Source organism: Camelina sativa, chromosome 12, assembly GCF_000633955.1.
Source record: "Camelina sativa cultivar DH55 chromosome 12, Cs, whole genome shotgun sequence".
Taxonomy (NCBI): domain Eukaryota; kingdom Viridiplantae; phylum Streptophyta; class Magnoliopsida; order Brassicales; family Brassicaceae; genus Camelina; species Camelina sativa.
Window position 1 is genome coordinate 2323375 of NC_025696.1, and position 16723 is coordinate 2340097.

Here is a 16723-nt window from a genome sequence, read left to right on the forward strand (position 1 = left end):
TTTTAATAAACGTGGAAGTGGACTTTTTAACGGTATCGTTTTGTTGGTTAAAAAAAACTTTTCATTTATTACCAATCATTGGTAAAGCCAAAACAGTAACAGCCATTTGTGTTGCAACTTAAATTTGTCTCAGGAAAAAGACTGACATTTCTAGTATTTCTTATTATGCGATATAGTATATTTTTGTTCAATTAACTTCTGTACAATATTGAGAAATCTTTCATCAGCAGTAAATTTAATGTACTCAACCGGTTTTAACTTTTATTTGCCACTTCTTTTTCACGCTGACGCTGTTAAATAACCTAATTATGGTTTTTTAGTTTGATGGTAAGAAAGTAACAATTGGTTTTTTTTTTTAAATAATCCTTTGCGTTGGTTAATATAATTTTGGCCATATTTGCAGCTATATAATTATTATTAATCACAAACTGAAAATATATTTCACATTCTATATTTTAAGATAGGGATCGGAAAAGAATAAAAACAAACGGCAAATACATTTCATGGAATTTGCGATCAATATATCCTTACATAATACATTGTTGTTTTAAGCTAAGCAGCTGATTAAATTATAGAAGTAGTGAACGACTTATTCATTATAATGTTGTTGTCAAATGTCAAAACTCTTATTATATCTTCATTTCAATGAAAGTACGTCACATAATGTATGAAGCAACAACAGCATAGATTGAATAGTTCAAAGAAACAAACGGAAGAAAACAATGTTACGAAGGAAGAGTATTTGCATGCGCACATGCACATTATTGAAATCAAACAAGAAAATTGAAATTGTAATGTTTTAGCAAAGTCTCAGAATGCTTTTCACTTAGCTTTGTCATCCTCTTTTCCGTCTTCCTGTGGGGGAGACCTATTGAGATCAAACTTTGGAGCGACACCAGATGCAGTCCCTCCTTCATCCTCTTCCATTACATCAACATTCAGATCAATCTCCAACCCTCCAGTGCCTGAACCAGACCCTCCGCCACCGGAAGAAGCAGCAACCGTCCCACCAAATCCTTCCTCAGCCGCATTAAATGTTGGTGGAGGAAGAAAACCTTGATATCCACGGTCTTTGTGAAGACTTAGGTGACCAAAGACAGCTTTCCAAGAACCAAAACCTATCCCACATATGTTACATGTGGGAGGACCTTTAGGAGGGTTGGTCAATTGCGTCGACCCTTTCTTTCTAGCCTTCTTAATTGGCTCTTTGTCCATGGTGGAAGCGACGACTGTAGATCCAGACGCTCCGGCAAGAGCTTCCAATAAGACACGTGGTCTTCCGACTTTGATCCTATCTTTGGGAGCCCCATCAAAGCCACCTTTACCACTGCCAGTTTGATCCTTCTTCCCAGCGGCTTCCTTAGCAGCATCAACACTAAGTGTTGCCGCAACTGCGGCTTCTTTAGCAGCATCAACAATAAGAGTTGCCGCAACTGCGGCGTCTTCACGGATAGTTTCATCCACGTTAAAACTTTCAGCGAGACTCAATGCCGGCAAGGCCAGAACAAGTTCGTGAATTTCTCCTTTTTCATCGCTACTAAGATAGCCACTGTCGTCAGAACTTTCATGTCCCTCTTCCTCAGAATTCAGTTTTCTCTCGTCAGTATTACTCATGATTTTGCCTTGTTGAGAGTAATACTTTTTTACAATCCATCAAATTGGTCTTTATATAGTTTCTCCGTTTACAGTTATGTGTGTGCCTAACGAGTGTTTTGTTTGTTTAGATCCCTCTCGCGCCTTTTCTTTCAAAGGTTGCGTCCGTACGTAGGTTCCAATTCAAATCATGTTTTGACAAAACTACCCCTGAGGATAAAGAACGAGTATTTGCTATCTTCAGATGATATGTACCAAAAATTGAAAACCAGAAAATCATCAATTAATATAATAATTTAACTAAACCGGCACGCACGTGCTCCTATGGGTATCATGAATTTTTTGGTTTAGAGTTTATTTATTTCTCTGTAAAATTTTGGTTGTGAATTATTCTTATATTATATATACGTACTTTAGATTTTTTTAGTACCACAATTATGATATATATAATTGTTTATTTTGTAGTATTGAATAAATAAATGAAATATATAATTTTAGTTTTTAGGTGAACTTTTACAAATACTCATGAATTAAAAAGCTTTTACAAAATACTCATGAATTTAATAAACAACGCTATTTGTAAAATTAATGTCTGTAATGTATGAAGAAAACTTAAACAAAAGTTAATAAATATCGATGTAGGTTCTATATATTGTACACTATATACGTTCTAACCAGTTACAAATAACTTAAAAAGAAAAATTTGACAAAGTATTTCAAATAATTGTATCTTTCATAGACGTTAATACTAAAAGACACACGAATATATAAGTTTCGATATGTTTGAGCCGAGATTAAAAATTTGATGAGAAAAGATTGCCACTGATTCAGTCAATTTGAACTGTTGGTTTTAGATGGCTCCATAATAACATTTATCACAAAAAAGCTTGTATTAATCAATGCAATATTGTATCTATTTTTACAAATTTATCTCTACATTTATCAATATGTCTAGTGTGTATATAATGTATCCCTCCGGCAAATTCTATAAAGTCGAATGCCTGGGAAGGTTACATTACGTGTGCGTACATTAAAATCTAATGAGAGATTATGTTGAGAAGCGAGGCACGTGTTCTTATCAACCTTCGAAATAACCCTTCTAAATTCTTCTCGAACCCATCAATGCACATCTCAACATCCTCTAGCTTCTTTTGAAGATCATCATGAGAGCAGCATATCGCTGAATCCAAACTCTCCAACTCGTTCTTGGTCCCATCATCATGATGAACCTTCTTTTTCTTTAGTACCGAAGCCAACTTGCTCTTAATGTTACTTTGTCGTCCCGACAAGAACTCCAAGAACGACCTCAACACCGAAACGCTAACGGAAACTACTCCTCTCATCGCATCTATAACCGCCACAAGATGTTCATCTTGCTCATGATTAATTACGGATGATGATGAACTTAGGCCTCCATCAATGTTCTTCAAGGATCCAAGAAGCTTCCTAGCTTCTTTTCTCATGTTCTTTCTAAATCCAACATACCCCAAGACGGCAACATCGAGTTGGTCTCCTCCTCCGGCTAATTTCTTTCTCCTGAGACATGATTGAACACCACGAACATGCTCGTGAGTCTCCACCATGAGATCCCTTGAGACGCTGCATATATCCATTAGCCTCAACGAACCATCAAGCATCTCCTCCATAAACTCGGATCCATCAGACGACATAACCCTTTGCGTTGAGCTCATTTTCAGAAACTCCTCCGTACAATTGTAGAGCTCCTCCAATCCCGCCAAGCTCATCAAGGTTGACTCGGACGAATCCGTCGTGGTGTTAATCTTTTTAACCTTGTGAAGAGCTTCCTCGATTCCCGTCGTGCTTGGATGCGATCTTGAAGGTAAGCTTATAGATCTTAGTTGATTCTTGACGATCATATTAGACATTTTTCGTAATATGGTTTTGTGCTTTTGTTTTAATCTTTTTTAGAAAGGCGTTTGAGCTATTTTTCTTTCTTTTTTGATCGATCTGCTTTATTCAACTTGCTCTACCAATGTATAAAATATATACAGCATAGGGTTTTTGCGTATCAACCAACAAAACTTCAACAATAATTGAATTTTAAAATTTGATTGGTCCGATTATTACTGGCAAATCTGTGACTTTCTGAGCTGTCGGGCTATTATATTGGTCAAATTATTTGGCCACAGAAATGAGCCTGATGAGTCATCGTTTGTGTTGCCTCCGGTTTTGCCACATTATCAATTGACCTTTCGAGTTTTCTTAAATATTAAAAACATCGACGGTGTCAAAAATTTAAATGGTCTCGACTCTCGGTAGGTATCGAGATCCAGATCTTCCTCAACCATATACTGTATTAAAAATTATATACGCCCTTCTTTTATCCAATCAGCTCTTATGTAGGTTTGCATATTACGGAAAATATTTTGCCTTTACAAGATTACAAAAATTATTTCTAATGTCCTCTACATGGTTTGTCACATTACGACACGTATAAGAGTGGTGCACGAGTTTTGAGTTGATTTGCTTGCGAGATATATTACGGATTTACGGGGTTGGTACATCTGGTTGCTGGTTGGCTATTCTCATTAACGTGGAATGATTTTATTTTAACTTGTTTACTTATTACCAATATATCATAAGAGTTCGTAGAAACCAAACTAGACAAAACCTAAATATTGAACACAAAACAAATCTTTTAAATTCTTTAAACAAACTACTGGTCATACTCAATCCAAAGGCAACTAAATCTAATATTAGAATTTCATATTTGTAATGTAAAACTGTGAGAAACTAAAATAATCACGCAAATTAAAGTACGTAATTGCAAATTTGATGATCATATCATATGTAGACATAATATAGAGTGACACGACACTCGTCACTATGTAAGAAATACACTCTTCTGATAAGTGAGTGGTTATGTTTAAAACTAGGGATGAGAACCCGCGCGTTGCGCGGGGTTGTATGCTAATCAGTTTTAATTTTATTTTTATGTAAACTCAGAGGTATATCATTAATTAAAAAACTATATATATACTATTCTATAAAATTATTATAATTTACATTTTATTTTTTGAATTTAGTGTTTTACACTCTTAGCACATGTGCTTAGTTGGTACTGATTGTGAAACCCCGGCTTGAAATTATAAATTGGGGGTTAAAAAATATATTTGAAATTAAATGTTCCCATGAAAGTGGTATTTACTTTAATTTTTTATTTTTTTACTGTACAATTATATATGATAGTATTTTGTCTGATTTACCATTTGGTTTAAATGTGTGTTAGGCAATTATCGAAAATATTTTTTTTTTCCCATTTGATGAGCCTATTTGTTATTTTAGTATTTGATATTTTTGCTTATTATGTTTGTTTTGTGGGTTTTGTTCTGTAATTATTTACTTCTTATTTTTTTTTTCTGTGACGGCATTGGCTTTGCTCTGGTTCTCTATTTCTTTCTTTTTTCTTCATCTATTCATCCTCTGTTTCCAGCTTCGGCTTTCTTTTTTGTTGTACCAACTTGGATTGCAATTTATGATGTAGTGTGGATGTAGACTAAGTGAGTTTCCTATTTCCTGGCTGGGAGATTTTTTATTTTGTTGATTAAGTTTGTTGTTTTTTAAATTTTAATTGTTATATTGTTTGATGGTAATAGTTTTTCCTCCAATTTGATTTATAGGATGAAAAAAGGAAGTAAAGATTTGGGTTATTTGTATAATATTTTTGTTTTTAATGTCAAAATATACATACACCTTTCGTTATTTGTGTGGTTGGATTACAAATCTTACTATGCAATTACAATTTTTTTTTCCTTTATATCTTCTAAACACACAGTCAATTTAATCCTAACGAAGTAACAAACTAACATTGTCGGTTAAAGACCATTATCTTTAATTAGTGAAATTGTCTAAAAAGTCAATCACGTGAGAGAGAGAACTAAACTTTACCCTCTTCTTTATTTGGAAGCAACACCACATTCTTCTCGCCCGATACTCGCCGGCTCCGATTTGCTTCTTGTAAATCCTGGCCACTGTAGAAACGTTAGTTCTAACACCATTGATCTTCTCCATTGGTACCTCTGATTCAGTTTTCTCCGATCTTTGTGATCTCTGTGATATCAGGAAGATGACGACAACGTTTTGTCTAGCTTTTTTATTTAATGAGCTGATATCATTTGATTTAATAGGCTTATATAAAACCCAACGAATTTGATAATTTTTGCTGCTTTGCTGCTGACGTGGACACTTTCAAATGAGAGAAAACTGAGCTATTATATATATGATTTCCAATAATTGGTCAAGTCTACTAACTCGTTACTGTTTAATGCATTGATGATACTCATACACGTGTATAAAGGATATGATTAATTCATAGATTTTATAACATTAAATTAAGTATTCATATGATTTGCCTCATCGTATACTGTCAGTCCCCTAGACCAAAGTACACGTATATAAAACCTTAATTTGATAAATTTAATATAGATAATGGCACCAATAATTACATGTTCTATCACGTTATGTTACTATTCTCGTTAATATAAAAAATATTTAAAACAAACATTCTTTTTAGCAATAGCTAAAGAATATCTGTCACCTAATTGTCAATGATCCTTAATTATTGGAACTAGCTACCACGTCAATGATCTTACTAAAAAAGAATCTTACACCAATTATCATCAATTGGATAAGTACTAAGTACTAACTAGAAGAAAGACGTGGCTAAAGTAATTTGAGACAATGTTATTCTATATACAACTAAGTTGTGCTCATTGATCATGAACAACGAATCCTACCACTTTAAAATATAATCCTAATAATGATATTTTGGATATCTAGTAAAAGATCAAGTTTATGCACACCAGCACATGGATTTCAGTTTTGAAATCAGTATTTGTAACTCTTTATTTTTTTTCACATGTTCCATCACATTTTGTGAAAAAGAAATAATGTGTTGTGTTAACTTGCTGGATTTGGCAACAAAAATTGTAAGACTTTTTCCAGTTACCTTTTTCACAAGGTAAGTAACAAGGGTAGCATTATTGAGATGTCCAAGCTTTGAATCAGAAGATCCAGATCAAGGAACTTTACGGGACTCTACACGATGTCTTTTCTCTCACTGATAACTTCGAGTTTGTGTCTTTTAATTATATGAATTACTAATTTTGAAAACTAAGATTTATATAATAAGATAATTTTACTCTAACACAAAATCTCGGTTGGTAACTCTTCGTCAATGCTAAATATTTTTCAAAAAATTTGTTTGATGAAAATACATATATATTCATATATTTATATTTTAACTTCGAGTATATTTATATTTCATTTTCTATTTATTATCTTATTATATAAATCTTAGTTTTCAAAGTTAGTAATTCATATAATCGCGACATGTGTCAAGTCTATCGATAATATTTGGACATGTGTGAAAATAATTTTTATTTAATTATTTTAAGAAAATTAAAAAATCTTTAAAATAAAAGGATTACAACTAATACTTTTGAAAAGTATATAAAACCAAAATTAATCTTTGATATCACTAATTCTAATAGAAAAATTATCTATTAAATTACTAATTTCAATAGGAAAATATGTACAATTTATATGGAAAATATTTGCAATTTATAAGGAAAATATTTTCAATTTAATTGCAATTATTATTTATTATAATCATATAGTAAAAGTAAATTTATACAGAAAATGATTAAATTATACAAAGGTTTAATGTATTAAAACTAGTGATTAACATAATATAAAAAATAAGATAATTAAGATAAGAAATTAATATAAATTTCTTAAGTTTTTCAATCGGTGAATGATTTGATAGCGTACTCGATATTATTATGTTATTATATAAACTTTGGTGTTCAAAGTTAGTAACTCATGTGATCACGACACATTTCAATTTTAACAATTAAATATTTTGTCATGTGTTATACAAAATTTTTGTTTATTTATTATAATCATATAGTAAAAGTAAATTTATACAGAAAATGATTAAATTATACAAAGGTTTAATGTATTAAAACTAGTGATTAACATAATATAAAAAATAAGATAATTAAGATAAGAAATTAATGTAAATTTCTTAAGTTTTTCAATCGGTGAATGATTTGATAGCGTACTCAATATTATTATGTTATTATATAAACTTTGGTGTTCAAAGTTAGTAACTCATGTGATCACGACACATTTCAATTTTAAAAATATTTTGTCATGTGTTATACAAAAATTTTGTTTTAACAAATTTTTAATTTATAAGAAATTAAAAATTTAAACAATCTAATAAATTAAAAATATAGTTAATATATATATATAATACTAATTATAATTTTAAAGTACTAATTCTATAAGGGATCTTTATTGGAAGAACACTTTTGGGTGTTCTTAGAGTAAAAATATTATGAAAATAATATAAGAACATTAGTTTAGATCTTTTGTTAAGAAGTTTGTTATTGGAAGAACATGTTTAAGATCATAAGATTTAATAATATAATAATTTTAAATATATTACATTTATAAATACTTTAAAAATAACATTTAAATTGCAAACTTATAAAACTTTTACTAAAATTCAAAATACAATACCAAATTTTTATGAAACAGAAAAAACATTAAAGATAAAAAAAAAAACAAACAAACATATTACTTAATTAAAGCACACAAACATTTTATTTAATTAATACATAGTTTAATGTCCAAATTTATTCCATATATTCTCAATCAAATCCTATTTTAATTTGTGAAAAATTGTTTGCAAAAAATTGTATCCATTCACAGCTTGTCACGTCAGCTTAGAACTGAGTCAAAATCAGTTATACATCAAGAACCAATATGGACATTGTTCAATATATTTATCATTTTATTGGACTAAGAACATCCAAACTGTTCTGCCAATGCAGATGGCCTAAGAAAAAGAATTAAGAAAATTATACAATTAATTACTATAATACCATAATTAAATAAATTACCCTGTCAATTATTAATCCTAAAAGAAAAAGGATTATAGATATTCACCTTTACATAAACAAATAAATTTTAAAGAGTTTAATGTCTCTGTCAATCAGAGCCTAAGCAAAAGTTCTGGCACCCTTTGACTTTATCAACCTTTCTTAGGACAATATCCATAGGGTGCGGATAATTATGTTTCAATAGACACCATCCGGTTGAGAGAGAACAGCTCGGATTAATGAAACTACAAATCTCTGAAGCCCAGCAACTCTTGCCACATGAATAGCTGTGTTGAATTGTTACATAACAATTCCAACACAAAGTTCCGGTCAGTAACAGCGTCAATGCTACATAGAGGAAGAAAAAAACATAGTTTAGGCATAAGTCTTAAAAGAAGATAATGTAATCAATACAAATACTATGAACAAACCTGTTTCTCATAGGTCTGGTAAAAGCAAGAGCTTGTGCAACAAAAGACCTGTATATCGGTAGATAACTTCCAGCCAAATCACAAGTCCCCAAGGGACGAACATTAAGTCTGACTTGACACTCAACATAATGAGTAATATCGCGGTCCAACTGCAAAGACATGTTCTAGTTAAAAAGCACATATATAAGTATCTTATTATATAAATCTTAGTTTTCAAAATTAGTAATTCATATAATCGCAACATATGACAAGTCTATCGATAATATTTGGACATGTGTGAAAATAATTTTTATTTAATTATTTTAAGAAAATTAAAAAATCTTTAAAATAAAAGGGTTACAACTAATACTTTTGAAAAGTATATAAAACCAAAATTAATCTATTATATCATTAATTTTAATAGAAAAATTATCTATTAAACTACTAATTTCAATAGAAAAATATGTACAATTTATAAGGAAAATATTTGCAATTTATAAGGAAACTATTTTCAATTTAATTGCAATTATTATTTATTATAATCATATAGTAAAAGTAAATTTATACAGAAAAATAATTAAAGTATGCAAAGGTTTAATGTATTAAAATGAGTGATTAACATAATATAAAAAATAAGATAATTAAGATAAGAAATTAATGTAAATTTCTTAAGTTTTTTCAATCGGTGAATAATTTGATAGCGTACTCAATATTATTATGTTATTATATAAACTTTGGTGTTCAAAGTTAGTAACACATGTGATCACGACACATTTTAATTTTAATAATTAAAGATTTTGTCATGTGTTATATAAAAACTTTGTTTTTACAAATTTTAAATTATAAGAAATTAAAAATTTAAACAATCTAATAAATTAAACATATAGTTAATATATATATATTTATAATACTAATTCTAATTTTAAAGTACTAATTCTATAAGAAAAAGAATTAAGTCTCCAAGGGACAAACATTAAGTCTGACTTGACACTCAACATAACGAGTAATATCGCGGTCCAACTTCAAAGACAAGTTCTAGTTAAAAAGTACATATATAAGTATAATTAACAACACAAGAGAAATTACAAACCTACCTGCTCTACATAAGCTAAGAGAAGTGAAACAGACTGAGTCATTTGGAGATTAGGCGTATAACTAGGAACGACTAAAGACTTGTTCCTCACAGCTAGTTGAATCAATACTGTATAGTCTATTGATAATATTTGGACATGTATGAAAAGAAAATTTATTTAGTAATTCTAAGAAAATTTAAAAAGAAAAGGATTACAATTAATACTTTTGAAAAGTATATAAAACCAAAAGTAATCTATTACATCACTAATTCTAATAGAAAATTTATCTATTAAATTAATAATATTAATAGGAAAATATGTGCAATTAATAAGTAAAATATTTGCAATTAATAAGGAAAATATTTGCAATTAATAAGGAAAATATTTTCAATTTAATTAGAATTATTATTATTATAATCATATAGTAAAAATAAATTAATACAGAAAAGTGATTAAAGTATGCAAATGTTTTTACTATATAAAGTATGCAAATGTTTTTACTATTAAAAATAAATTAATACAGAAAAGTGATTAGCATAATATAAGAAAAATAAGATAATTAAAATAAGAAACTAATGTAAATTTCTTAAGTTTTTCAATTGGTGAATAGTTTGATAGCGTATTCAATATTATGTTATTACATAAATTTTATTTTTCAAAGTTAGTAAATCATATGATCGCGACACATTTCAATTTTAATAATTAAAGATTTTGTCATGTGTTATACAAAACTTTGTTTTAACAAAATTTTAAATTATAATAAATTAAAATTTAAAACAATCTAATAAAAATAAAAATATATTTAATATATATATAAATAATACTAATTCTAATTTTAAATTACTAATTCTATAAGAAAAATAATTAAGAAAATTATACAATTAATTACTATAATTAAATAATTAAATAACTTATACTGTCAATTATTAATCCTAAAAGACAAAGGATTGTAGATATTCACCTTTACATAGACAAAAAAATTTCTCATAATACACACTTGTCACAAAAAAATACGATGGAAGACACAAGAGGAGTTGCACCGCCGCCGAATCCTACCACCGCCACTGGTGAGTTGCCGAATCCTACCACCGCCACCGGTGAGTTGCCGAATCCTACCATTGTCGCCAATGAGTTGCCGAATCCTACCATATCGACGGTCGTCTATGATAGAGAAAAAGACGGCGGTAAGAAGAAGGTAAAAAAAAAAAATTCTCATAATAACATCTTTGAGTTTTTGATTAATTTATGATAATGTTAGTATAGTTTTATTTAAAACTAGTTTGACAAGTAGTAAAATTATTACGTATGAGATTATAAAATATGAAACAAATATTTTAAAGATATTGTTACTTTTCAAATATGAGATAAAATTAGTTTTCAGTTTTTTCTTTGAGAATTATGTTTTATTGATTTTTAGTTTTTTAAAATATTAAGTAAGATATAAATTTGATACAATGCATTCAATTATTATGTTATTTGTTCATGATTTTAGACACTTTCTTTCCAAATTAAAGTCATGGAAAGTATCACAAAAATATAGGGATTATTTGGAGCACTTTTCAAGATTTTAGAAAAATAATCAACAAAACTCTTAACTCACTAGCAATTTTTAACAATCTTTCACTTATTCACTTTTAATGATTTTGTTGAATTCTTCAAAAATCTTTATAAATAAGAAGTCTGAAAATAATAAAGCAATAAAAGTATGAAAATATCTGATTTTGACAAGGATTTCATCAATACACTTACGACACTAGAGCCTAGTAACAATAGCACATAGGTCAATAACGCTGCCTATGTTATTGACTGTTAAAAATAATAAAGCAATAAAAATATGAAAAATCTGATTTTGACAAAGTCAATAACGCTGGTAACAGTAAACTTACGACACCAGAGCCTAGTAACAGTAGCACATAGGTCAATAACGCTACTTGCTCTCTGAAATTTCTTAGAAGAATCACCAATTGATTTGCAAAGGGCTGCTTTAATGTTCATGAGAAAATCATCTGAATCTGTAGGAACATCTAGAGTATTGCTGGCAACCAGTGCTACAAGTTCACCAAGACAGACCAAAATTTGATCTCTATCACTATCAATTATAAGTGCTTGTTAAAAAAACAGACCAAAATTAGCACAATTTTAAAGAAAACTCAGTAAGATTTCAAAGAGAAAGCTGAATCAATTGCTTGCCTGCTTTAGCTAACATTTGGCAATGAACTATTTTGGCCTCGATGTAATTACTAAAAAAAGCCGATCAAAAGAGATATTAGATCTGAACATCAACTTAGGATTTGCAAGTAAAACCCCTTAATCTCAACCGCATGAGAAAGAAAATGGTAATCCATATAGAGGGGATTCAAATATCATTCATGGTATTCAAATAACATATATATATATATACATAGATATAATTTTATAAATATAATTATGCTTCCAAATAGGATATATAATTTTATAATATTTGAAATGGATTCTCAAGAGCTAACAGCCCTCACTCAAGGAGAGTAATAAACGATCTATTTGCCACCTTTTGTATTTTGAGTAATATGGACTGCACAAGGAGGTCAATAACACTCACACCAAATCAGAGACTTCGACCCAAAAAGAAAAAGGAGAAAAAACTCAGACTTGACCACGTGGACTGCACACGGGAGTCAATGCTGACAAAAAAAAAAAAAGAACCAAGCTGGAAAGGACAGTTTTATCTCTCATATAGATAATCATATACATATTTAAAATACTAAATTTTATTTAATTAAAATTATTTATTTTTATTATACGTTAACACTTTTGTAACTTCCATAATATTATTAGTATTGTAATAAATGACTAATAACAAATAAAAACATAATAAATATTAAAATATATTATTATGTATTTATTGTATTTTGTAACTTTCATATAGTTTATGTAACTTTTTATAGATATAAACTGATATAAGGATTAATGCATTAATTAATCATTTTAAGATATTAAACAATAATGATGTTTTGAATTACTTTAATAACAATAATTATTATAATTTATCGCATATTAATTTTTTAAAATATAACTTATGGTCGAAATTTTTTTTAAAAAAAATTCAAGATATTAATACATTTTAGACAATGCAGACAATAAAAAAGAAAAAAAAAAGCCAAGCCGGAAAAGACAGTTTTAACCCTAAAGCAATAATATAAATATCTTCGTCCTCTGTTCTCCTCGGTCTAAAACTGAAACCCCTTAAGACGTAGAAATTATCATCAGATCAGATCAGATCAGATCCTACGGGTAAATGAAATCCTTCTCAAATGAATCGTTTGGTCAACCGACATATTCCAACTATAGGGTAATCTTCCTCTCCTTTTAATTATGGCTCTCTGTTTTCTCGATTAATGGTTGGTTTCTTCACAAATTTTTCTACGTACATATTTAAGAAATACATCTGATTAGATCATCATCTTTTGTACTTTAGAAGGGGTATCTGTTTGATTCTAAACCTGAAGTAAGAGCCTTCTTCGAGAAACCACGACGCAGGTAAAATTGTTTTTCCAGACACGTGTTCTATCTTCGTTAATTATCATGCATGTGTACGTTGATGATATATATATTGAATTATTGTAGTTGGGTTGTTGATGTTGAGGGATTCGACACTTCGCTTCCTGAGGATGAGATCAGGGAAGCTTTGACCAATCATTTCTGGTTATGTGGAGGAATCGTTAAAGTTTTCCTTGACGACAAAGACCCTAAAACCGATGTTCTCAACAGGTTTGTTTGTGGCTTCTTTCTTAATTTCTTTGTGACCCTAAAACCGATGTTCTCAACACCTGTGTTCCTGTTTCTTTGTTTTTAAACAGCCATGCTACTATTGTCATGGTCGGAGATGACGCTGCTGAGTATGTGTTGGAACTTAATGGAAGTGAACTGGGTGGAAGGAAACTAGTTGTTAAAGTCAAACGTTTCCCAGGTACATAAATTTGGATCGGAGGACTAGAAAAGCTCGCTCGTTCGCTCTTTCAGATCGTGTGTTCTACAATAACAATATCTTAATTTCTTTTATTATGTATTTGTCTGGAGCTTAATTTAAGCTCCCCATATGTATATGACAGTTTGTGTGTGGATGTTTAATTAAGCTCAATAATCATTGATTAGTAGTAGGTAGACAAAAAAAAAAAAAAGCTGCTTCCTATACAAGCGTCTGGAGTGTACATGATATGTGAAAACCACAATCCCTCCAGACTTTCCCCTTCTTATCTTACCAAGATCTGTCGCGGCGACTGATTCCGCAGACGCTGGAAATTCTAGCGACTGTAATTCTGTTTTTTTTTCTCTCACTTCAGATCTATTGTAGCGACTCTCCACTCATCTAATCTCCATCTCTCCTTCTGTTTTTCCGTTATATTTTGTGTCGCTAATGTTGGTCGCTGCGATTAACAAACGAACAGGGCCATATATATTACTTACATCAATGAACCATGTTTTTTTCCGATTTGTTAACTCATTTGCCCATTAAGCATAGTTCTCTGCATTCAAACCTCTGAAACTACGTAAACTTTAGAACATAGTAGTTTTTATACGACTTTGTGTTATTGACTTGGGAGGTTATTTCCCTTAGAAGATATATATGTATCAATAACGAAAACAGACGGATGGATCAAAACCAAAAACACACAGATACAAGTACTAAAGGGACGTAAAAGTAAACAAGGAAAAGATATGCGCTTGATAATTAAATAGGGAGTGTCTTAATACAAGCAAGAATCGAAGATATTGTCAGCACATTCTTGGCTTTTTTCTGAGAAACCGAAACCAGCTCAACAGAACCCATTGAAACATTTGGTGAAATACCTCAAGGCATGCAATACATGTAAGCAATGGCTTTGTGTTTGTAGTCTGGTTTGCGAGGAGAACTGTCGAAGGAACGTCTTGGGGAGAGTTCAATTGGGGAGTTTCACCTGAAGGAGAAGAGGAGTACTCGTCGGTAATAAGAGATGTTTGTTGTATCTTCTTTAGTTCTTTGGCAACTTCCACCATGGTTGGAATTTCCCCTTTATGACCGACGCATCTCAGTGAGAGCATTAGGAAAGCTTTCATTTGACAAAGCTCTAGTTCTGAAATTTTACCCACCATCTTTTCTGTCATTTCTGGATCTGCAATCTCTTCTATTCTTTGCTTTTCCATGAATTTGAACCATTTAAAATAAAACGGATAAGCCGAACTCCTCATGGTTTCAGAGTCATTATCATCATTCCCTTCACCGTAAGCTTCTTCTTCTTTTTCACAAACATCACGATTCCAAAATCTTTTTTGTCCCATTAGAAACCTTAGCATTAACATTCCAATGGCAAAGACATCAGTTTCCTCGGAGACCACGCCATACATTATGTACTTATAGTCCAAGTATGCTCCCACTACTCTATCAACCTGTACAGATGTTTCTCCTTCTGGAATGGAGACGCAGCAAGAGAAATCAGTCAGCTTCGCGTCACCATCTTCATCCAGAAAAATATTATCAAGACTCATACACCTATATACGAAGGGCCTTGGGAAGGCAGTGTGAAGGTAAGCTAAAGCAGTGGCGATATCCTCTGCTATCTTCATTCTCCTTTTCCACGTCTGCTCACTTATATCTAAGATGTAATGTTTCTTTACAGCACCATAAACCATGACTGGAAATTCAAACTCCAGACAACATCCAACAAATTTCAAAAAGTTTTTGTGACCACTCACCATCGATGATACTGCTATGTCCCGGCAAATATCTTCATCTACATTTATATCCTTGTCACGGACGAGTATTTTGCAGTGGTTCTCGATTTTACCTGAATACCATCGCATCGAATACTCACTGAAACCACCAAGTACTTTGGAAATACGACTAGACTTGCTGAAATCGTCGGTGGCTTTGCGGATCTCATCAGAAGAGAAGAATTTGATGGGATTGGATTTGCCATCGCAACATTCTATCAGATCTTCTAACAACTTCGCCCCTCTCGCTGATATTCGCTTCTTCTTCCTTATCCTCCACCACCAACCCATCTCTACATCCCAAAAAAAAAAAAAAAAGAAAAAAAAAACCTTTACTTTGAAACCAAATATGACCAGAGGATGCAAGACCTCACACAATGACTTGTAAACGAAATGGGATTAGATTTTTAAAGTACTCAATTCTTTGTTGACTTATTGACTATTCAATTCTTACGTCCTCCCGCGTCAAAAGATAGCTGGTCAATGGAAAGGGGGACCTACTACCGAAGATTAGAAATAAAACATTTTTAATTGTTCTTTTTTGACATTAATATTTTCAATCTATCTTAACGTTTTAAGAAATTTTGGATTTTTGGTGATTTTTAGTATTTTCAATAATTTTTTATTACATTTATATTTTCAATCTATCTTACCATTTTAAGAAAATTTGGTTTTTTTGGTAATTTTAATTCACTAGATTTTTTCGTACATCTCTCATATCATGGACCAGAACATTTTATATGATCTCTTTCCAAGCTTCGTCTCTCGAACCAGCGACTTCTAGACTTTGAATTTTTACCAATTGAGCTACCGACGCTTGGTTATAATACTAAATTTATACAGAAAAGTAATTTAAGTATAAAAAAGTTTAATGTATTAACATTAGTGATTAACATAATATAAAAAAATAAGATATGCAAAGGTTTAAGATAGTGAAGTGACTTAGTATGCAAAAGTTTAAGATAGCAAAGTGACCTTAGTGCAGTTGCAGAAGGTAAGTCCATTTGTA

The 16723-nt window shown here is 30.6% G+C and overlaps 4 protein-coding genes across 4 annotated transcripts; 1 reads left to right on the forward strand and 3 right to left on the reverse strand.

The window, feature by feature from the left end:
* Window positions 622–1623, reverse strand: LOC104729631. The gene has a single exon (XM_010448589.1). The coding sequence runs from the start codon at window positions 1612–1614 to the stop codon at window positions 823–825; it is 792 nt and encodes a 263-aa protein (XP_010446891.1). The 5' UTR covers window positions 1615–1623; the 3' UTR covers window positions 622–822.
* On the reverse strand, window positions 2533–3492 carry LOC104729632. The gene has a single exon (XM_010448590.1). It carries the CDS (start codon window positions 3477–3479, stop codon window positions 2631–2633), a length of 849 nt encoding a protein of 282 aa, XP_010446892.1. The 5' UTR covers window positions 3480–3492; the 3' UTR covers window positions 2533–2630.
* On the forward strand, window positions 13212–14136 carry LOC104729633 (nucleolin 2-like). Its single transcript, XM_010448592.2, has 4 exons — window positions 13212–13315; window positions 13442–13503; window positions 13591–13734; window positions 13824–14136. Exons 1-4 carry the CDS (start codon window positions 13262–13264, stop codon window positions 13939–13941), a joined length of 378 nt encoding a protein of 125 aa, XP_010446894.1. The 5' UTR covers window positions 13212–13261; the 3' UTR covers window positions 13942–14136.
* Window positions 14600–16075, reverse strand: LOC104729634 (inactive serine/threonine-protein kinase At1g67470-like). Its single transcript, XM_010448593.1, has one exon. The coding sequence runs from the start codon at window positions 16003–16005 to the stop codon at window positions 14740–14742; it is 1266 nt and encodes a 421-aa protein (XP_010446895.1). The 5' UTR covers window positions 16006–16075; the 3' UTR covers window positions 14600–14739.